At 28.6% G+C, this 24175-nt stretch overlaps 2 protein-coding genes across 3 annotated transcripts; both read left to right on the top strand.

The window, feature by feature from the left end:
* The first annotated feature begins 10474 nt into the window (after nt 1-10474).
* LOC107955900 (double-stranded RNA-binding protein 2) lies at nt 10475-12663 on the top strand. Its single transcript, XM_041081711.1, is given in 3 exon segments — nt 10475-10720; nt 10909-11128; nt 11420-12663. Coding segments are annotated over 3 exon segments (1590 nt in total). The 3' UTR covers nt 12544-12663.
* A 3538-nt stretch (nt 12664-16201) lies between these two features.
* Nucleotides 16202-19783, top strand: LOC107888616 (probable nucleolar protein 5-1). Of its 2 annotated transcripts, none has more exons than XM_016812785.2 (9): nt 16202-16352; nt 16646-16751; nt 16921-16962; nt 17047-17226; nt 17314-17478; nt 18016-18216; nt 18381-18878; nt 18960-19091; nt 19175-19783. In XM_016812785.2, the coding sequence occupies exons 2-9, from the start codon at nt 16674-16676 to the stop codon at nt 19580-19582; spliced, it is 1704 nt and encodes a 567-aa protein (XP_016668274.1). In that variant the 5' UTR covers nt 16202-16352; nt 16646-16673; the 3' UTR covers nt 19583-19783. The 2 variants fall into 2 exon arrangements, with proteins under 2 accessions (XP_016668274.1, XP_016668282.1); XM_016812793.2 differs by having other exon boundaries at nt 16270-16450.
* Nucleotides 19784-24175: the final 4392 nt, after the last annotated feature.

The following is a 24175-nucleotide window of genomic DNA, read 5'->3' on the forward strand; positions in this document are numbered from 1 at the left end:
GCATGTAATATGGTTGATGCATGATTTGGCAATGTTTGATGCTTTTGGAAAGGAGAAATATGAATCCATCTAAACCTGGTATGTTATAATTGGAAGAATGTGGTAAGTAAAATAGTTAAGTTGGTGCCTAGTTGAAAATGGTAGGTTTGATTGTCACGCTTGAGATATGTGTCGGTGTATGGTTGATATTGTTCATTTTAAGGTAAGGTGAAGTAGGTATTAAGATTGTATGGCATGTTTTAGTGTGTTTTGACATGGGCTCATTTGGCATTTGATTGAATCTATTGAAATGGATAGTTTTGCAATAGGTTGAACTCATGTTGAATTGGTTTTTATTAGAAATGGCTAAATGACTTGTTTTGGTATGAAGTGTTATGAGTTTGGGATGTTTTTAGGTGTACTAAGTTAAAAAAAAAAATTGGAACTTGTTTGGCTCACTTTGAATTGGGACTCAAAATGGCATTTTTTGTTATACCAAAAATAGGATTCACGTCACGAGCACGATTGTATAATATCATAATGTGGTGCCAACAGTGAGAGCCAACCGATGTTGATATGCTCAAAGTCACGACATAACTCACTGTGTTGGCGACGTCATGACTTGGAGGATGCGAGGTTGCAACGTCAACCCTGAATTTTTAAAACCTTACAATCTGTTCTAATACAAGTTGGGTTAACAAGAGCTTTAGTAAGCTCGTATAATACCCGAAAATGTTTATTTAACATAATTTGAATGTGACTGACACTTAACTACATGTACGAATGTTTAAATACTGTCTAATTAACTATTGTTGCTCCAGCAACAAATGTAGCATCTTGTAGTTCAGATCCGATAATCGGGTCAGGCAATGGATGTTACATAATGTCACAACTAGTTGCATAACAACATAGGTATCCAAATAGGTTAGGCATTATAACATATCCAGAACATCATCAAATCATACCAATTAATGCAAAATCAGAACAATTTCATATACTATCATCAATTCAGAAGTTTATACCAGTTCAAATGAATTACATATCATATTAGTTCATCAAGTTCAATTCATTTCATTTTCCAATTTCTAGATTCAATTTCAATGTTTCACCCAATGGAACCCTAGTAAAGCGGACTCGGATACACGGGTGAATTACACCACTTTAGGATAGCCCGTATGAGCTTAAACTACACCACACCAAGGCATCGAAGTGCAAAGCCCATAGACATCAAATGTTTAAAATTTTTTGATTACATCCCTCCACCACACCAAAGTCTCTGTAGAGACAAAGAGTACTCGATAATCCGCAATAAATGTTGGATCTCGAATCCCATACAAGTGCACATATGACCATATTGCATGCTAATCGTATCCTAATCTTTTACTAAGTTCGCATAGGCATCAATATTCATATTTGCATTATCATACCCTATAATTATTCATATTTGCATATTCATACCCTATAATTATTCATATTTGCATGTTCATACCTTATATTCATTCACATACATATCATACCCTGTAATTTTTCATACCTTGTACATTGTACTATCACATAGTAATCACTTATCTCATTTCATTTCAAATTCTATTTCATTTTAATAGTCATATATGCCAATGTCTATTAACATATCAAATTATATTCAAGCATAATTACAATGAAATAAAAAAAAGCATACATATAACACAAGGAAAGGTACTAAGTTTCAAATGAACTTACCTAACCAAAACACAAAACGAGTAGATTCTTCAGAGACTATTCCACAATTTTTTATTTTCCTCTATTGGCTCCACTTTGGTCCAATTCTTGATCTAGATGAATGGTCAAATGCTAGGAGGGTTTTGAAGCTTTCTTCAATCTTTTTCTATGATGGACAGTAAATGAGGAGAAGGATGATGGCATTTTTCCACTAACTCTCTATTTATACTATGATTAATCTTAATTAACTTAATCTTTAAATTTTTTTATTTTAATTATCATTAATCAAGTTAGTGGTGAACAACATCATCATCCACTATCTTATGATTCAAAATAGTTTAATAACCATTTTAGCCCCTTTGGATAATTGCTACATACTTCCTTAAACCTTTTCTTAATTAAAATTCAATAGCGATTAGACTTTTAAAATTTAGTCATTGAGCTTTGGTTAACCATTTTATCGATGAAATTACTCGACCAAATTTCAACCATTCTTCAATATATTTTTATATTAACTCTGTAAATATTCCTATTTAATATTTACGAACTCGATTTACGAAAATGAAGTCTCAAAACTGCATTTTCCTGTACTACTGAAAATCAGGTTGTTACACATCTTCTTGAGCAACCTACCCCACAACCCTGATGGAAGCCCTAGCTTTTTTTTTCCATTATATGTATTTGAAGTGGGATTCTACTTGCCTCTACACCTTTTTTTAAGAGGTTTCAATGATAATTAGGCTTGCATAGAATAGGATTGTAAATTTGTCCAAGTTGCAGATTTGACTTAGTGCTCTAGATGATCGAAAAGAAACTTGGATTTTAATACAACCTGGAATGCAAACAAGTCCAAGTCAGATTTATGAATGAAAAAATACAACAATTAAAATAAATAATTAAGATGAAAAAAATGAACAGTTAAATAAATCAAAGATTTGTACAATTAAACAAGAATAAGATAGAATTAAGAAGATAAATGGAAAAGGCATGGAATGTGGCGTGTAGAAGTCCTAAGGAGCCTTAGAAACCAGATGAATCCACAACCCCCTTCAAACGACTCTAATTTCTCCTCCAAGAAAGAAAACTTGGCAAGAAAAAGCTTGAAGATGATCCCACAATTTGAAAAAATTGTTAAAACTCTTCTAAAAGAAAACTTAAAAGAAATTCTTAAAAAGAAAACTCAAAAAGAATTTTATTACCTCAAAGTGAATAATGAATGAAATAATTCAGCTGTGTACAATAAAGAGGCCTTTATATAGGCTAGCTAAGTACATCTAAATAAAACTCTCAAGTATACTAAAGATCTAGTTAATCTAAATAACAAGTAGTTTTAAACTAAACTTTCTTGTTGACATAAAACTCCTAAATGACTTTAAATACTTAAAAATTAACCAAAATTCAGAATAAATAAATAATAAAATAATAAAACTTAATAAATACAATATTGGGCTCGTATATAGTAAAATTTAAGCCTAAAACTCGAACCTAATATGATTTAAACTCGAATAAAAAGACTGAAACTCGTAATTTTCGTAATAATCTTGTCCAGAAATTCTACTCATGCAGTCTTCACTAAAACAGTCATAACTTGAGCTCCCAAACTCGAAATCAAGTAATTCAAAGAGCGTTTTGAAGCTAAGAGACAACTATTCAAACTCTATGCAGACATCTAAGCCCACAAATTCCTGGATATCATCCAAAAATTCGTCACAAGTTGACTTAGCTTTTTAGCTTGAAAATTGGCAGTTGCTTCGATCTAAAACCATCCACTTTATATGATCGCCTATACGGATCTACAAGATATATTGACTTTAATTTCATACATTCGTTCGGTACTGATCCACTTGCTATAATTCATTTAGCCCTATACCTTGTTTACATATGCATAAGAGGGGCTTTTTCATTTATGTTCACTTTGAAGAAGCCGGATAAATAGGTATCCATGACATCTAAGTCTTGAAAAAAATAGATAAGATATGGTCTTGGCCCCGTCGACTTGGATAAGGAAAATTTTGCCTTGATTCGCTACTGACTTGTTAAATTCTTTGCCTAAAGATTTAATTTATTGCATGATTTATTTATTTTTTGGGGTGAATTACAATAACAGGGTAAAGCTCGAACAACAAATATGACTAGCGCAACTCGAACCAAGGACACACCTAGGGCGATGAACACCCTTGACTATCAGGCCATCACATGAGGTTGTGTATGATTTATTTAATTTGACTATGTTTTGTATAATCAATTATAAATTTATTTTTATTCTGAGTTGAAATATATATCATGCAATAGGATTAAATTGGATCTTTTTATTTCTAACTCCTTCAAGATTTTAATTATTCAATAGTTGGTCCCTCTCGTTAGCTTTAATTGGGTGAATCAAAGATTAATAATTTTCTTTCACTTTCAATAATTTTTTTTAATACTGTTATCTTGATTAGATATTTTATTAAGTGTTAAATCACAATTTTTTTATCTCCTTTGAAATTTTAATTATATGCAAGTTAACCCACGTTTTCACGATGTAAGTTGATTATATTTTCATCATTTATTTACAAATTAAATTCAATAAATTTGATTTTCAATTTTATTGAAACACATATATTTAAAAAATTATGTTATTAATATACCAAAACTTCCATAAGTTTTAAAATGTATTTTAAAAATGTAAACTTATTTAAATATATTATTAAAGCAATATAGTAATTAAAAATCAAATTAAAACATAATATATTTTTTATTAAAACCATTATTTAATTCAAAATAATAAAGACATAATTAAAATCATTATTTAAAAATTAAATTACAACATAATAAAATTAATAAATTAAAAACACTTTGATATACTTATTTTAAACAACATATTAAAAAATAAAAATTTGATGGTAATAATGTATTTAATACTTTTTTAATAAATATAAGAGATAAAAGATGGACATAATTGAATTTAAACTCAAATCAAACAGATATAAGACAAAAACTTTAATTACCATTCCACGCAAATAATATATATCTATTTTAATTTTTAATTTTTAATTATACTATTTATAAAATTTTAAATTTTTAATAAAAATAATTTAAAGTAATTTCATTAATATTTACAATTAATCCGTGCATTATATATATATATATTATTATATATTTATTAGGGGTAAATATCTAAACTAAACATGTATTTAAGCAACACAAATTATTTCACACTCCAATTTTTTCCCGAAACTACATCAATTAAGTATTACATTCAATATTTATGTGATATATATTAACAGGATAAATGTTTGAATTGATTGGTGAACTAAAATCATTGTTGTCTAAGTTAGGCATTTTTGCACAAATGAGGGGGCAATGACTTTACAATAGATTACTGTGTCGATTGCTGCCGTCCCTATCTTAAGCTTACACTATATAATTGGGACCCAAACAAAAACAACACAGTGGCCCACTACCCAAAATTCCTTGCTCTTTTCAAACAAGTATCATGGTTGCCGTTTATTGTTTTTGAAAAATAAATTAATTAAATTAGTTGTTTTTTTAATTTTTATTTAATTTTATTGTTAAAATTCGATATGATTGTCAGAATAATCAAATAGTTACATGTGGCACGCTGCATGTTAGGGGCGAAACCAAAAAATTTTTTTAAGAGGGCAAGATTAAATTATAATTTTTACGATAGAAAAAATGCAATGCCATTATCTTAGTAGACTATATATTTATAATTTTTAAATGATTAAATCAAAATTTAATATTTTTAGAGGGTCAAAATATAATTTTACCTTCATTAATTTAAATTTTTAAAAATTTTAAAGGGCCATATAAATTTTTTTTTATTTTAGGGGGCCAGGCTGGAGCCGGGGCCCCTATGAGCCCCTAGTTTCGCCACTATTATATATATTTTATTTTGACGTACAAGAATTAATTTTTAATAATAAGGATGGATAAAATTTTCATTAGAATAATTAATTTATTCTTTAATCTAATGTATAAAAATTAAAATTTTTTTATTTTTAAATAAAATAAGCAAAATATAATTAGCCTTTTAATATTACACCCAACTCTCCCATAGCTTTATTAATTGAAGTAGAGTAGACCAACCCACTGAAAGCTGAATTTTCCATCCTTTTTCTAAGTGTAACCATTCGCACAACAATAATACAACCTATCTCATCTAATATGTGGACGGAGAAAATAAGTTTCTAGAGATTTACTTTTTATTTAATGATTTAATTTTTTAAACTTCAAATTTAATCGAAACTTAATAATATTTAGAGATTTGACTTTTTTTCAACTTTAAATTTGATCAAAACTTAATATAACTATTAAATATAAATAAAATAAATTCTTTTTTGCAAGCTTTTACATGATATAATCGTCAAATTATGATTTTAGTCTATATATTAAATTATATAGACTAAATATATATTATACTTAAATAATGGTCTGCCTAGTACATCAATTAACAATTTAAAAGAGTAAATGGTTAAAACTTTAGGTTTTGTTCAAAATCCGAATCCTAATTTATTATATTAGTTGAAATATGTTTTAAGATTTTTTGTTTTTTTCTCATTACGGATTTGAGTCGTTAGAATGGTAGAAGATGAGATTCATGATCATCTCGTGGTTTCTCATGCTTTTCTTTAGAGATAGGATCCTTTTCTCTAATAAATAATCGCGTCCATCTTTAATCTCTTTTGTTAGGATCTTTTTCTCTAATAAATTAAATCAAATCAAAATCATAGATAAAAAAAATTGCATAAAATTCTAATTCAAATATAACATTACATATTAGATCAAAGTTCATGTGCAAATTTGATATTTATTCTTAAATTTTAATAAACTTAATTTACAATCCTAATTACTTAAATTTTCACGTTTAATAAATATAAAAATAATGGTATTATTTTGATTTTAATCTTTTTACTATATTAAAACTTGAGATTTAATCCCTCTATTTTAATTTGACATAATTTAATATTTTTTTACTTTTATAATTTTTTTAATAGGTCCAAATTGATAAACATTTTAAATTGTTTCTATTAAAGTGATAATGTGAATTTTTACCGTAAGAAAGTTATCCAAATTATTTTAATAACAAAGTTATTAATTGAAAAATCTGTATAGCGATGTTATTAATTTAAGCCTATATCAAAGTTTTTTTTTGTTAAAATGTGAGGCTGCCACATATTGCTATGCTATTTGTCGTCAATTCAATATTAATGAATTTTAATAGTATTAGTTAGGTACTTGAAAAAATAACAAGTTAATTTATAGTTTTCAAGTTTAGGTACCAATTAAATCTAAAAAAATTTAAGTACCAAATAGGTATAAATTATTAAGTTCAAGTACTTTCATATAAATCAACTCTTTTTAATTTTTACTAAAGATATTTATTCCATATTCAAATAACTAACAATCTCTCAACATAAGGACAAAAATATTTATATTATGACATGAGAGTTTGATTTCGATCACTAACAACACCATCCTTATCCAAAATATAAAAAGAAAAAGCCCTTCAAATCAGTTATGAATTATGATCACATGTCTATATATATGTATGTAAGTGGTTGCTTCAATGGTAGACTATAGACAGCGTGAAATGTAAGTGGTTGCTTCAATGGTAGACTATAGACAGCGTACTCCCACGGCCCATAGCCATTGCCAAGTGGCCACAATAAAGGCAGCCAGCACCCATGCCCTGCACTTTTTACACCTTTTGTCTTTCACAAAGTTTACGTCCCCCTATATTTTAGCCTCCGCAAAACAATATTTTTCTTTTGGCACGAGGATTTATTTAGCTTTTTTTCACTTTAAAAAAATATTTTAATCTTTTGTTTAATTTTTTAACCATTAAAATTATGTTTTTGATCAAATAATTTAAAATAGATGAAAAATTAACATTTATTAAGCTTATTGATATGACATACATATGAATTGTCACTTAAATGACAAATTAGCATTTCATTTTTTTAAAATTTTAAAAATTATTATTATTTGAACAATCTTATTATAAGTTCTAATCATTTCTGCTCTTTTTGATACAAAGTCTATAATTACTTATAATCTCTCTCCAACCTATAAATAGGAAGATAATGCACTTCAGCGTACTCGAACTCACATCCTCCTGTATTGAAAACAATGTTCATATCAATCGAGTTAAGATTCAATCGATAAAAATTCTAAAAATTATTTTTAAAAAATAAAAATCATTAAAAATATTAAAAATATAAAAATATATATAATATTTTAAAATATTAATTAAATGTTGACATCTCTTTATGTAGCAACTTAAATTTATGCAACATCAACAAAGATAACAGACATTAATTTTTTTTCATCAATTTTGGTAAAATTTGATAAAAATGAAATTTTAAAATTAAAAAAGACTTAAAAAGTTAAATGAACTAAAATATATTTTTTATTAAGTTGGATAACAAAATAAATCATTACACCTTTTCCCTCCTTTTATATATATATTTGCAATTATGTACAGACATTTTCTTTATTTTAATTTCTCTAATTCAAAATTTTTTTATCTTAGTTAGATTTCAACCAACGTGTACAATCAGAATATATTATCAAAATAAATATATATAAAAATATTTAAAAATATAAATATTTTTTATTGAACTCAATTATCTAAATTAATTAGCTTTAATAGATATATTAAAAAATTAAAAGACAAGCATTTCATGGTGACTGACATTGGTGTAGAGAGATAGCAACTTTACGCCCACTATACCACTCAACCGAACCCGCCATCTTTTTAACTCTTAAGTAATTATGAAAATTTAACCGACAGCTGCCAAATCCAATATAAGAATCAATGGTTAAATTGTTGTTTGTCAGAAAAGATTATTGGACCTAAAACCGCAGTCATTTCGCTATTTGTCTCTCCTGCAAGAAATTCTAGAATTATAGTTTATGTTTTGAAAGACCCTCAACTTTTGTGGTATTTCTTTGGCACAAAAGTGTGATTGTTTGGACCAAGCAGAATTATTGCTAGTTGGGAATAAAGGGTCTAAATGCTGTGCTTTTGGTGCTTGAAAATGGGTATTAACGATTTACAATAGTTGTGAGTATGAGATGGAGTAGGAATGATGGGCAATTGTGTTTTACCCCCTTTTGTGTCTTCTTTTTTTAGCTTTTTGGTTTTGCTTCTTTGTCCCCTTTAATGTTTTAATAGTGTGTAATAACAACGTCATTTCGTTTTCTATTTGTCATCGAGAGTGCAATTGCAGGGATTGATGGTGTTTGGATGGGGCATGCTCTTGGAAAGTAAGTTGTGTATTCACTTCCTAATTTTTATGTTGATAAGTCACAATTCCATTACATAATGCTAAATGCTAATATGTTGGACCAATGAGTTGCGGTGCGAATAATTAGAAAATCACATTAAATTTAATTTTTAGAAAAGATTAGAGAGATTATAAATGTTTTCATTTAGAATTTAATTTCTTTTAATTTAATTTAATCTTCATATAATGTATTTTAATATCACAAAATAAAAACAATAAATAATACCATAAATTTAATATGGTTTGACAAATTACGCTTATATAATCAGACACTATCAAATACATTTCTATACAAAAATTATAAATAAGGAGAGGAAAAATTATCTTACAAAAAAGAGATAAGTTTTGAGATAATTTAAAGGTGAATAACCCATTTAGTACAAAGCATTCTACAATCTTAGACGTAGAATTATGCTATCTCAACCTAAACTTCACTTTAATAGGAGTAAGTGGAAATAAGTGACAAAACTAATTTTTAAGTATAAATCTATCTCAGACTTGTAATATGCGATTTCAAAATTAATGACTATTTTGGAATATATTAAAATAGAGGGAGGAAAAGTGAAATTAAATCAAATTTCATAATGTGTAGAATTTTAAGTTGATAAATCATATAGTTATTTTTTTTATCAACATTGAGGGTTTTACGAATAATAAGTCATAATTTGCAAGAAGAATTTCTTTTTGTCATTATCGCTAAAGCCAGAGAGAAATCTAAATTTCAAGTTTTCAACAGGAAAAAGAAGAAAAAAAAAAAGCTATCATTTTTTACATTTTGAATGCAGTCAAAAGCCCAAACTCCATTTTTTTTTTTTGAAGTGTTGAAAGAAAATGGGAGAAATGCTACTGCTAACTTTACTACTGGCATTTTCTCACTGAAACCCATTATTTTTTCTCCATCACTTTCCCTAGAGTTTTTTAAGTACTCAACAATAAAGAAATTCCCAGAAAGCCTACATACCCAGAAGGTCAGTTAACCTCTTGTTGGTTTTGGTTTATACCCAGATCGATTTAGGTTCAACTTTTTTTTTTGTTTACTTGGAACTTGTTTTATATAGGAATTGGGTGTTTGGATCATGTGATCGAAACTTTATTTCTGTTTGGTTGATTAGAAAGTGAAAGAACAGAAAGAAAATGTAAGGTCTTTTTCGAGTTTGAGGTTATTGATCATTTGAACAATAGTGAAAAAAGCACCTCTTGGAATAGTTAGATTGAGATTTTCATTTTCTGATGAGTCTTATGCAATTGTATGGACTCTGTTTGAGATTAATGATGTGAGTTTTGATTTAAATGTCTTGCAAGTTAGCTGTTCCCATTATCTGTTAATCTAATGTTGTCACTTTTGAGAATTTGGTGAAATCTTGCAGTACCTGATGATTTTGATAATTGAATATTAACCTTCCTTATGTATTTTGCAATTGTATTAGTATGGAAGTGAAGTTAAATTGTATATTTTTCGTTTCAATTTCAATCGTTAACAAATATGTGTTGTGTTTGTAGATATGTACAAGAACCAACTGCAAGAGTTGGCTCAAAGAAGTTGCTTTAATCTGCCGTCTTAGTCATGCATCCGAGAAGGACCTGATCATGCTCCTCGGTTTAAAGCTACTGTCAATTTTAATGGAGAGACTTTCGAAAGCCCTACATTTTGCTCTACTTTGAGACAAGCCGAACATGCTGCAGCTGAAGTAGCTCTAAATACGCTTGCCAACAGAGGCCCTTCCAAAGCATTGGCTGCTAGAATTTTGGTAAGCATTCAACTTAAATTTTATCTACTATCGAGCTAGACTTACTTAGATGCCATTTTCCTACTCAAATTTGCATTAGGCAACTAATTGTTTAGCATCAGTCTTTGAGCTGGACTTTGCAGTTATTGATTATTCATTTCAGGAAAAAAAAGAAGCTAAACTCTTTAGAGTTTATCTCTACTGCACAGGATGAAACTGGTGTCTATAAGAATTTGCTTCAAGAGACTGCTCATAGAGCTGGTTTAAATCTTCCAGTCTACACAACTATTCGATCTGGACCAGGCCATGTTCCTACCTTTTCATGCATGGTTGAACTCGGAGGGATGAGCTTTACTGGGGAACCAGCTAGGACGAAGAAACAAGCACAGAAGAATGCAGCAATGTCTGCATGGTCTGCTTTGAGAAAGTGTATGATACCTTTCCTTTTTATTAAAAGGCTCCTACTTCATTTAGAATCAAACAATTGCATTGTTTATTCCTTCCCTCGGGAGGCTTTTGGGGTTAGGCAATGAAGAAAACATGCAAACTTAGCTAGGCAAACAATGTATGTTTCTTTGCATTCACCCACGTTGAAAAAGGTTTCAATCAAAGGTTAAAGAAAGATCATTTTAATATTAGTTGTTATTTGAAAAGCTTTCTTATTTATTTTCTATGGTTTGAAGTTTTTCTTGGTCACTTAATCTAGTATCGTGGTTGCAGTGTCTAGGTATGGTTCATCTTCATCTTCACCACCTTCCTTGGAGTCTCAAGGAAGAGAAGAACAAGTGCAAGCTGTCATTGCTCGTTTTCTTTCATCATTACAACCATCAGAATCAAAGCAGTGTTTGCAATATGATTGCCAGTATCGAAAGTCTAGATCAATTCCTGTATTTATAGACCTAACCCAATCAACCCCGAACCTATACTCAATGCAGAGTCAAAGTTGGCCTTACCCTTTCTCACCTGAAATATCTGTTCCTATATACCAAATATGGCAGCAAGAACATTTAATGCAGCTGCAAAACCACCTGTTTACATTCCCTGTTCCTCCGGTTCCTCTGCCAAGACCTCAGATTCTTCCATATATGCAGTCAATTTTACAACCAGGTCGTCACCCGCCCTTTCAAGTTCGAGACCAAGAATCTAATGTTACTACACCCAGACTAGCAATTGCTACCTCATGCCCTCCTCTTTACCTCTCTAATCCCTCCACTTCTCAACCATTGATTGGTAGATCTACTGTGACCATTCAAGAGATACACGAGGAGATAAAAGAAGAAGCATCCAAATACACTCCCTCTGATGTCGTTCCCAGTCAATTTAATGTTGAAATATCTGTTGATGAAACGAAACAGGATGTTTGCAAGCAGAAGTATGTTAAGTTGGCAAGCAAAGTCGAAAACGATCATAGGAAATCAGGTGCTGGTTCCCAACATGCTGTTGAATCTAATCTTAGACCACACTATTCTTCAAGAGCAAGTTACTATAGAAATTCTCGACCGCCATCCTCCGAAGCAGTGCCTATGCTGATCAGAACAATGAGCCCTGTTTCTTCCACAAGACTGAACACTCAAAAGCCGACATTAACTCAAGTGCCTGTCCCGCCAAGAATGAGAACAGGAGCTCCACCATTTTCAACCAGACCCAGGTTCGAAAGAACGAACCTTGGTGGTATGTGTCCCACTTCCATGGCACCACCAGTTAGAATAAGATCAGTTGTACCAGTGTGCTCGGCTCCACCACCACGAAAAACACCAAGTTTCAACCAGGACAAAGTCAAGAAAGATAATGTTTCAGAGGATGTTTCAACTGCAACTTCGGAACTCAATAAGCTTAGCATGTAGAGGGAGAGCTGTTTCATCTTTTCTTGAAGTAGTTAGAATAAATAAAATAGGAGCTTGCTAATTTCTGTATAAAACTGAAAATTCATATTTTTAATTTAAGATTGGCTCTAATTACTATAATAATTATTATAATAGTGGGGGTTAAATTTGTCACAACACTACCAATGAATATTGAAATTGGTCACTATACTTTATTTTGATTAATATTTGCCATCATATTTTAAAACTATAATTAAATTTTTCACACCGACTTTTATGTGATTCAATTTTATTGTTAAACTTGAATTTTATTGACTTTTACCACTAATCTTGATTTTTTTAATTAAAACTTATCAATTAATATTGATTTTGATGATTTGAAAGTAGATTTTTAAAAAAAAAATATTATTTCAAATATTTTATTTTAATAATTAACAAATTAATTTATAAAATATTAAAAGATAATAAATTAACATAGAATTTTTATTTAATAAGAGAAAGACTTGTAAAATAAAAAATAAAAAAGATTTAAGTTTATTTTTTATTGGTAAATGTTTTTATTAATGCTTGATGCTATATTAATTTATTATTTTTAAGTATTAAATTATAATCTTAATTTTTATTAAAATTTTTATCTAAATATAACTAAATTAAAATTGAATAGTAAAATTCAATAAAAAAAATTAAATTTTAGTGACAAATTAAATAAAACAAAAGTGAAGTGGCAAATTTTAAAATAAAATTAAAATATAGTGGTAATTTTATCTTTTGTTATAAAAAAGAATACACAGAGAAAATAAAGAACAAAGAATATGGGAGAGCGTATTTTATTGATTTTCTAAAATCTCTATTTATAGGCATAAGAAGTATAAATAAAGTAGAGATATTTTTCTAATCACTATTAGAATTTAAAGTTGATCAAAACTTATATTGATCTTGATAGACATCTACTTAATAAGATACTTATAACATCTTTAACTTAAAAGTACAACCATAAATATCAATAAAAAAAATATAATGACAAATTTCAACTTTAACATAAAGTATAGTATACATTAACCCTAATAATAATCATCATCTTCTTTTTGCTCCTAAAAAGACTTATTTGGTTATGCATGATGTATCATAAAAATAACGTTTTCTCATCCTAAAAATCTCATGCATGCATATATTTGGTTAGATTTAATTTAACAATTTGGTTATGGATTTGTATTATATTTATGTTACTTTTTATATATTATAATTATATTTAAGATATTATATATATAGACGTGTTTATGAGTTCGAGTTTGGGCGGGGTCTAAGTATGATATTAACATACTTTAAGCTTGCCCAAGCTTGGTCTGACTTAAAATCTGGGCCTAAAATTTTGCCCAAATCCGCCCATATTTGCAAAAGAGTAACTGGAGTTCATTTTAGGTTCATCCATTTTATATTTTAATTTATTTAAAATATCTATTTTATTTTATTTTTTAATATTTAATAATTTTATACATTTTTATTGAAATTTTATATATAATCATCTTAACATTATTTTAATATTTACATTAGAGTAGTATTATAGATTTAGTTTAGGTTTATTTTTTTTAATGTAATCTAAATTACATAATATATAAAAATAACATATTATAAAATATTATAAACTTAAACAGATCAGGCCAGATCGAGTCAAGCTTGGGCCTTAAATGTTCAAGCCCGAGCCCATATTTTAAATGGGTCTAATTTTCTTGCTTAATCCCATTTTTCAGGTCTAATATTTTTGCCCAAACTCTTTCAAATTTCAAACAGATCTTCAAGTTTAGGCAGATAACCTAACCTATAAATAAGTCTAATTATATATTAAAATTTAATTTTACAAAATAAAATTTTAATTAAATTATTTTCATGAATCAATCATTGAAAAATATCCAAAGTTCATTTTTTTTATAAAAATACCTAAATATACCATAATCTTTAAAGCCTCAATTTTATTGTTTATATAATTTTTCTTTACATATTATAGATGTGTTTAAATCTAGTTGGGTTAAGCTTTTTAACTACTTTTATTTTGTTTAAATAATTTATTGTTTACCATATTAACTATCATATTAAGGCTACAAGATATTTTTGATATACTTTATATTATTTGCTACATGAGTTAGATTTTTTAAAATATTATATTTGTGGTTTTTTTCTAATTTGATATTTATATATATGACAAAAGTTATATATTTTTTGGTATTTAAAGGTAAAAAGTGCTAACCCTGTAGTGTTTAATTTGGATTTTATGATTGATTTGATAAAAATTAATTCCTAATATTATTAAGTTTGAATTTTTCTTGATTTTTTAATATAATAAATTTAATATTAATTATGAATTTGTTTAATTTTACGTTTAATTTGTCAAATGCATTTCGATTGATGTGATTTAATTTGATTTTTATTAGTTAATTATGAATTTCTATCAAATTAGCTTTAAAACCCGAATTAAATACTAAAAAATTAACAAAAATACATTCAAATACCAAAATGTATGACTTTTGTCAAAATACAAGTACCACATTGAATAAAAAAACAACACATGTACCATGTTAGAAAAAACTGTCAAACTCGGATAACAAATTATGTGTTAAGGCCCTCTTTGATACGATGTTGAAAAAATTCAATTAATTGAAAATTAATATTTTCAACAACTTATTTTTTTAAACACTTGCACTAACCCACAATGAAAGTGGTTAGATTTAATTTTTTCTACAAAAAGTTGCGAAAAATGACAAGTATATAAGGACTACTTATCATTTAATAGAGAATAAATTCAATTGTTTCTTATTTTATTACATTTCATTTAAGATTATATAATCATTTATCAAAAATCTAGTTATTTTTCTTATTTAATTTTAATTAATACCAAATAAAATTTAGAACTTAAATTTTGTATTTAATTTTAATTAATATACGAAACAAAATTTATAACTTAAATTTGATCCGAAGGCCCCTATTTGATATTTTCAATAATTTAATTTTTTAAATATGTTTGATAATCCATCATGAAAATTATGAGATAGAATTTTTTTTCTATAATTAATAGAGAAAATTAATATTTTCATTAATTTATTTTTTATACATGTTTGATAATTCAAAATAAAAACAATCTAATAGAATTTTTTTATAAAAAAATGTAAAAAATAATAAGTAGATAAGAACTACTAACACTTGGAAGAATATTATTTATTTATTTATTTAAAAAATTAAGTTTTGTTTAAATTAAGGTGAAATATTCAAAAATTAATGATAAAATGTATAATTTTATCTTTTATAATTTAAATTCTATATTTATCAAATAACCTAATTATATAGCATAATTAATTTTAAGTAATATAATGAACAATTTTATAATTTAACTTCAGAACTTATTTTTTCAGTACTTAATTTTTTATATTATTAAACATCATAATTTTTTAATCATGTTTGATAACTCACAATAAAGTGATAAATAGATAAAACTTATTTATTCCTTAATAGAGAATAAATTCAATTATTTATCATTTTATTATATTTTATTTAACATTATATTATTTTTATAAAAAAATCTAATTATATTCAATATTTAATTTTAAATAATATACTAAATAAATTTTATAACTTAAATTAATACTTGAATATCCTACATCATCAAACATCAAAAATTGCAAAACAAAAAGTAAATAAAAGAGAAAAAAAAGAAATTGTTCTAAAAAAAAAAGAGAACCCTACTGCAGAAATCGTAATATACGGCAATATAAGTGGTGACTTAAAACCCTAAACCCTTCTCTCTCTCTCTCTCAATAACTCAGCAGCCCAAAAATACTTAGGTAAAAGAAATTTAGGGTTTTCTTGAGTTAGTTTCTATTTTCCTCACTGTTCATCTGCTTGTTCCTGTGATTTTGCTTTGCAATTCTTTTTCTTGGTGGTAGGTTTTGTTGACTGTAAATTAAACTCTAATGGGATCATTTAGAATCGCCTAAATGTTGTTTTTTTAGCACTGTTTTTTTTTAATTTGGAAAAAGAAGAAAGATTGCTTTTTGATCATGTTTGGGGCCTTTTAAGTTTAGTGGGTTTGAAGTTTGATTTTTTGTTAACCCTAAGTTCATTGTGATGATTCTAGGTCTTGTTTTTGGGGGAAGGGTTGAGAAATGCTTGTGTTGTTCGAGACTCCCGCGGGCTTTGCCCTTTTCAAAGTATTGGATGAAGGGAAGCTAAACAAAGTTGAGGTATTTTGATCTTTAAATCTTTGAGCATTATGTTGAAATATTTTTTCTAGAATTTAGTTTTGAGCTGTGAAAAAGTTCTTGATTGAATGAAATTAATGGCTTTGTAGTTTAGTTTATGGAACTTTTCAATTTTGAGTTTAAATTGAAATTGAAATTTTTGTTGTTGTAGGACTTGTCAAAAGAATTCTTGGCTGCAGATTCAGCAAGAAAGGTTATTATTTATGGTTTAGAGCATGTTTTTACTGTGGATCTTCTTTACCTAGGAATTGACCGATAATTTTTACGACGTTATTAGGTTGTCTCGTTGCAAGCCTTTTCCAAGTTCGAAAACACAGCAGAAGCATTGGAAGCAGCAACGAAACTACTTGAAAGCACGCCCAGCAAAGGTTTGCGCAAGTTCTTACGTGCTCATTGTGATGGTGAAACACTAGGAGTGGCTGATTCAAAACTTGGAAATGCAATTAAGGAAAAACTGGTCTGTTAATACTCTTCAAATCATGTGAGGATTTTCCGCTGTTCCATTCAGTTGAATCTTATTTTAAGTGGAACTACTTGTATGCAGAAAATTGATTGTGTTCACAATAATGCTGTTATGGAGCTGCTTAGAGGGGTGAGAACTCAATTGACAGAACTCATCTCTGGTCTAGGTGCACAAGATTTGGCTCCTATGAGTCTTGGTTTGTCTCATAGTCTCTCTAGATACAAGCTGAAGTTCAGCGCCGATAAGGTACTTTTATGTTATGTTAATTTCTTGCAAACTTGATCAAACATTATCTATTTCCTTTTTGAATGGGAGGGTTTGTGCCAAAAAATTACCAATGGTAGAAATATGTAATTAAGCTTATATAAGATTTGGAATATCAGAGGAGGGATAACTTTAGTGAGATAAAAATTCATTTTACAGTGTACTAGGTCGTAGCATTTGTTTGATTTGATGCTAATGACCTACTGATTACTGAATGAAAGCACTAAAAAACGTAAAATGAGTTAACCATTTTATAGAGCTAATCCTTTAATGCTGATTGAGAACTTCCATTAAAAAAGGATGTCCTATTTATGTAAAAGTTAATCTCTGCTAAACTAGTTGCATCTCTCTTATTTGGTTGGTGTTATCTGGGAGAGGCATTAATATGGATAGGTGGTATGCCAATATAAGGTGGAATTTGTGTGCTGTCAGATATCTGTTCTGTTTTAAGGAACTTCCGTAACATTATGAGATGTAGTACTTTGGAGCTATCATGACGGTATACCTGTATCATTTTAGGTTGATACTATGATTGTTCAAGCTATTGGGTTGCTTGATGATCTTGATAAAGAGCTCAACACGTATGCAATGAGGATTCGTGAATGGTATGGTTGGCATTTTCCAGAGCTTACTAAGATTATACAAGACAATATACAATATGCCAAGGCAGTGAAGCTAATGGGTGACCGTGCTAATGCTGCAAAGCTTGACTTCTCAGAGGTAAGACGTTCAATTTATTAATCAGAAAGCTAATCTCCTGAGCTTTATTATCAACTGTTCCAATACATTAATATGAAGCTTATGATTGGCTTGCAAAATATTGTACATAAAGTACTTGAAAGTAACTGTTTCCTTATTCTTTTTCTTTCCTTGAATTATGATAGATATTACCGGAAGAGGTTGAAACTGAAGTGAAGGAGGCAGCAGTTATATCCATGGGAACTGAAATTAATGACCTTGATCTTATTAATATCAAAGAACTATGTGATCAAGTTCTAAATCTTGCTGAATACAGAGCACAACTGTATGATTATTTGAAGAGCAGGATGAACACTGTTGCACCAAACTTGACTGCTCTTGTCGGTGAACTTGTTGGTGCTCGCCTTATTGCTCACGGTGGCAGTTTGTTGAATCTTGCAAAGCAACCTGGAAGTACTGTTCAGATTCTTGGTGCTGAAAAGGCTCTCTTCAGAGCTCTTAAGACTAAACATTCTACTCCGAAATACGGGCTTATCTACCATGCATCCTTGGTTGGTCAGGCAGCACCTAAGCACAAGGGGAAGATTTCCAGGTCACTTGCTGCGAAGGCTGCACTGGCAATTCGATGTGATGCTCTTGGAGATGACCAAGATAATTCCATGGGACTTGAGAACCGAGCCAAGGTAAACTATAAACTTGTGTTGGCTTTATTTCTTCCCTCATCCCTTCCAATAAATAAATGCCTTACATGCTATACTTTTTAGCTTGAAGCAAGATTAAGGGCACTTGAAGGCAAAGAATTGGGACGTTCTGCTGGTTCAGCTAAAGGCAAGCCGAAGATAGAAGTCTATGACAAGGACCGGAAGAAGGGGGCTGGGTTGATAACTCCTGCTAAGGTCTGTGCATCTGAATTCATCAGATTTTACGTTTAGTGTTTTTAGTCCTTTAAGTGGTTAGTGATACATTTTTTTCTATACAGACCTACAACCCTGCAGCAGATTCACTTATTGGGCAAATAACAAACTCCACTGCTCTCGAGGAGCAAGACACGGTCCCAAAGAAGAAGAAAAAGGCTGAGGCCAAACCTGCTCTGGTAGAGGAAGCAGTGGATGTGCCTGCCCATGAAGAGAAGAAAGAGAAGAAGAAAAAGCAAAAGAAAGCTGATCGGGAGGCAGTTTTACCAACAAATGAAAATGAACCCGAAGAAGAGCCTGCGCCAAAGGAAAAGGAAAAGAAGAAAAAAAAGAAACGTCAGGCTGAGGATGATGGGGAGAATGTTGAAGTAGAAGAAAAGAAAAAGAAGAAGAGAAAGCATGCAGAAGAAGAAGAACCTGAAGTGCAGACCAAGAAAGAGAAAAAGAAGAAGAAGAAGAAAAGTGAGGATTGAGGTGGGGAAAATCAATAAAGTTTGTGGTGATTGGCTGCCTAACAAGTTTTGGGTAATATAGGGTTTTAGTCACTTGTGCTTGTAAAATGCGGTATTTTTTGAGATGTTGATTATCTTGTAGTCTTCATTAAACCTAATTTAAATGTATTTTCAGCTTCTTTATGGATACAATTGCAAGGAAATATCAACTTTTCTTTTTAATTTAAGTTCATTTTCTTATGGAAATGGTAACCAATCCAGTTACTCTTCAAGCACTTACTCTACTTTTACTTCTAGTTAGCAACTAGTTATGAAGTATATTATTATTCAATGGGAATACCAGCGTGTTGAATGACTTTTCCCAAAGTTTAACAACACTTGAAACTTAGAAGTTGTGGGAGCTGTGCTGAGACTGATACATGGATGCTAAGCATTGGATCTTGTTTGATAATTTTCATATCTTGTGATAAGATTTAGCATAATTCGCCTTGTTGTTACATGTGAGACAATAATGATTGTAATGCCTGTTACTCTCCTCTTGATGTCTTAATTATACTGTTTTTTTAACTTTTTCACATAATATCAGGGGGATTGAAGTAAATGCTTGGGATTCTGTCCCTAAAAAACAAATATCTAAAATTTGTCTCAGGGATCAGTTAGATGGTGCTTTGCCTCATTGCCCATCGTTGCAGCTTGATGAATCATCCAAGCTAGTTTTAGCCTGGAAGCAGTAATCTGTTTTCGAAGCAGAAAATGGCAATAGCTACGATACCCAAAGTCAAGAACGAGTTTCAAATACGGATATATATATATTGTATTCCACACTAATATTTCAAGAAACATAAATAGTCCGTATTTGAGACAAAGCATGCAATTCCTATATACATTTGCTCATTTGGTACCACGCAAAGCATCAATGGTTTCCCAGGCAGCATGAAAGCTGAAGGGATAATTCTGTGGGACATCAGGAAAAAAACAAACATGTTTTTTGAACTTATAGCTTTCTGTTTTTCAGGTTATTATGCGAGGAAACATCTTTAGTATGTACTAGAAGTTATGATTATTTGAAGCTTTTGAACATGGTTAAAGAGTGTTGAAGAACAACTGAGAGATTCTACCGTGTCTATTTAAGATGAAATCTGATGGACAGAGGACATGGATTGGTACTTAAAAGTGATGCTCCTTGTACTCTTCATTCTTAAAATATTCTTTAAACATATAGATACGATGATATGACCTTCAAAAATCCTCCAACAATGGTTTGCATTTAATGGCAAACTTATAATTGTAATAACCCTTGGGCAGATTGTGTTATTTCCTGCTTATCTCCATGAAAAAGAAAACAAAAAGGTTGTATAAATGGCGGGGGAAGTTGGTGAGGAACCTCCTTTTAATGGATACTGATAGTGACGTTGAAATACCTATGCTACGCTGTTTTAACTTGAATGCAAAATAGGCCGGTCCCTTAAATCAGGCTGATTTCATCTGCATCAGGTTGGGTCTGGGGAAGATTCTTTTAGTTACAATCACACTATTTTTCGTAAATTATAAAAATAAATATTAATAGGAAAATTATATTTTAAATAATAAAATAAATTTTAAAATATTATTTTAAAAATAATGAAAGAATTGAGATTATTAAATTGGATAAGGGTACCAAAAAGCTGAGTCTCTATTTGGCTCAAAATTATACATGCATATATATATCCCACATCTCCATTCTTGTACCAACTTTTTTATTATTAATTATATTACTAAATTAATATTAAAATAATAATATATTAATATGTTACTAACTTTTATATGATAACATAAAAAATTAACTATTAATTATGTATAAATTTTACTTCTCTTATTAATTATTATATCATAATAACAAAAGTAATCTTATGTATTATTTCATTTCAAATAAATATAATAAAATATTATTGATATAGGAAACATTAATTATAATTATTTATTTTAGTAGTGTTTTAAATGTAATATAACACAATTTTTATTATATTTTCTATTATCAATGTTGCTGCTATTCTCACTTAATTAAGCTTAGGGTCGATATTAAATCTTACTTAATTAACGTTATGAAAGAATCAATTTATTTCGAAAGCTTTAGTATTATAAATATATTCATAAATACAGATATATGTTCGAGTAATTATAGCGTAGAATTAAACTAGTATAAAGTATAATAGACAAAGAATTAAACCAAATTAAAAAGAATAAAATAGAATTTACATAAGATATACGCACATAATGAAACTAGAGACCCACGTATCACAAGTGCATATGATATTACTTGATGGGTTTTGTTTTCATCACCCAAAAATGTTCAATACTTTCATTGTTATTTGATGTGTATGCTTTTTATTATTTTATGTTCATTCTTATATTATTTTATGATATTTAATAATACTTTTATTATTTGATGGTAATAATATTTTTTTTTGTGAAGTTGAATGCAGGAACAAAAGTGATAGTATAATTAATTGCATTAAAAATTAAGTAATTTGAAAATAAAAAATCTTTGTTGATGATGAAGATGATAGATTTAGAAAATTAAAAAAAAATTGTAATATTATTAGTATTTTTAAAATTTATTTTTACTGGAAGTTGAAATTTTTATTTTTATTTAATATATTATATATTTTATTTAAATTAATTTTAATTTTTTTAACTTACTTATGGTTTTTATTGATAGTTTTTTTTAGGTTTGATTAGATGGTAATGTTTTGACAATAAATTTAAAAGTTAATACCTTTTACCAGCTATCTAATATCGTTGTAATTAGAGTTGAGGTGCTCATGAGCTGGGTTACGTTGAGCCTAATCAAATTTTAAGCCCGTTTGTTAAGTCCAAATTCGGAAAATGGGTCTAACATTTTGCTCAAGCCTAACTCGGATAAAAATGTTAAAACTCAAGTCTGGCCCGTATTAATTTTTATATTATTTTAAAAATATATATAATACATCAAAAATACTAAAAACATTAAAATAAATGTTTCTCAACAAATTGAAAATAAATTTTAAAAAATATGGATACTTTAGTAATACTAAGATATGTGCAATATAACAAGCAAATACCTTTAAAATAGTAACAAAATTAACAATAAAACAAGAGTTATACAATAATAACAAAATAGTAGCAACATAATAGTAAAATGCTAGCAAAATAGTGAAAAAAAGGGAAATAGCAAAATAACTGTAAAAAAACAAAAAAAATTGCAATTTTTATTTTACATATTCGGGCCAGGCCCAAGCCGAAAAAGCCTTACCCAAGGCTTTACCCGTTTTCTAAACGGGTCTTATTTTTTACCCAATCTCATTTTTTAAACCTATATTTTTACCCAAACCCTCTCACTTTTCGTACGGGGCTTTGGGTTAGGCAGGGTGACCCGGCCCATGAGTAAATCTAAATTAGAGGTGTTCATAGGATGGATGAGCCGTCATACTTTAAGTTAAGCTTGAATTTATATTTTTCAACTTGGCTCGATCCAATCCGTTTTATTGTTTAGAAATAATAATTTTTATATTAATATTTATATATTTCAATTTAAATAAACAATGTTTTTTTATTCTTTAAATAATATAAGGAACATTTAAATGAGCTAAACTCGAATTAAAAATATTTTTATAACTAGTTTTCGACCCACCTTATAAACCCTTCTACTCATAAATTATATCCTTAGATATTATAATTTTATTAAATAATAAAAGTCTATAAATTTATCTTAATATAATATAGGAACTAGTTATTATCCAAAGCTATAAGTGACCACACTTGAAATTATTTTATCTTTTAAGTTTATATTTTAAAATTATATTATTTATGTATAAAATAAGAAATAAAAAGAGAGATTAATAGCATCAAGTTAAAATTTGACTTCCCACTTGCATAAAGCACTTTTTAGCTTTGTAATTATCTTACTTCTTTAGAAGATGGAGGAAAATAAAGTAAAAGTGTAATTACAATTTTAATTTAAATCCAACCCTTCTTTTTATATATATATATACTTACAACAGAAAGTATTATATACAAAAGAAAAAGAGTTTTGTCTTCTTTCTCTCCTCTTCTACTTCTCCCTTCATTTATTTCCTTTTTTTTAATGAAAAGAATGATTTCACATAAAATTTTTAAATTTTTTTTATAAAATTTAGGACTTGCCTTAAACGAATAGGTCACTACTTCATATATATATATATTTGTAAAATAAACAAAAATAGTAAATGTTAAGGATCGACTTGTATAAACAATAAAAGAAAAAAATAGAGAAAATGAAGAATATAAATTTTATATGGAAAACTCTTCCGAAGAGGATAAAAATTACAGGCAAAAGAAGCTTCAACTTTTTACTAAATGAGTAAACAAATAATAGTACAATATGGATAAAATAAACTTAAATATATTAAACGTACGAATCCAAACCTCGAAAACAAAACCCTAGCTCTCATACAGTTCTCTCTCAAAAGGGGTATAATATAAAATTCTCCCTATAGTTAGCACGAAAAATCTCACCAAAACTCATCTATGACTACATCTTGTCGCCCAAAAAGAAAATCTTTGTAGTACTACATCTTTAATTGCCCTATCGAAACAGAGATACAAGGCCTCTTTAAA

The sequence above is a fragment of the Gossypium hirsutum genome, chromosome A11, assembly GCF_007990345.1.
Source record: "Gossypium hirsutum isolate 1008001.06 chromosome A11, Gossypium_hirsutum_v2.1, whole genome shotgun sequence".
In the NCBI taxonomy this organism is placed as follows: Eukaryota; Viridiplantae; Streptophyta; class Magnoliopsida; order Malvales; family Malvaceae; genus Gossypium; species Gossypium hirsutum.

Excerpts from the sequence above, each read along its gene's own strand:
- LOC107888616 (XM_016812785.2), top strand. The coding sequence starts at position 16,674 with ATGCTTGTGTTGTTCGAGACTCCCGCGGGCTTTGCCCTTTTCAAAGTA. Across the intron at positions 17,227-17,313 it reads ATGCAATTAAGGAAAAACTG|AAAATTGATTGTGTTCACAA; the intron begins GTCTGTTAATAC and ends ACTTGTATGCAG. Across the intron at positions 18,217-18,380 it reads CAAAGCTTGACTTCTCAGAG|ATATTACCGGAAGAGGTTGA; the intron begins GTAAGACGTTCA and ends GAATTATGATAG.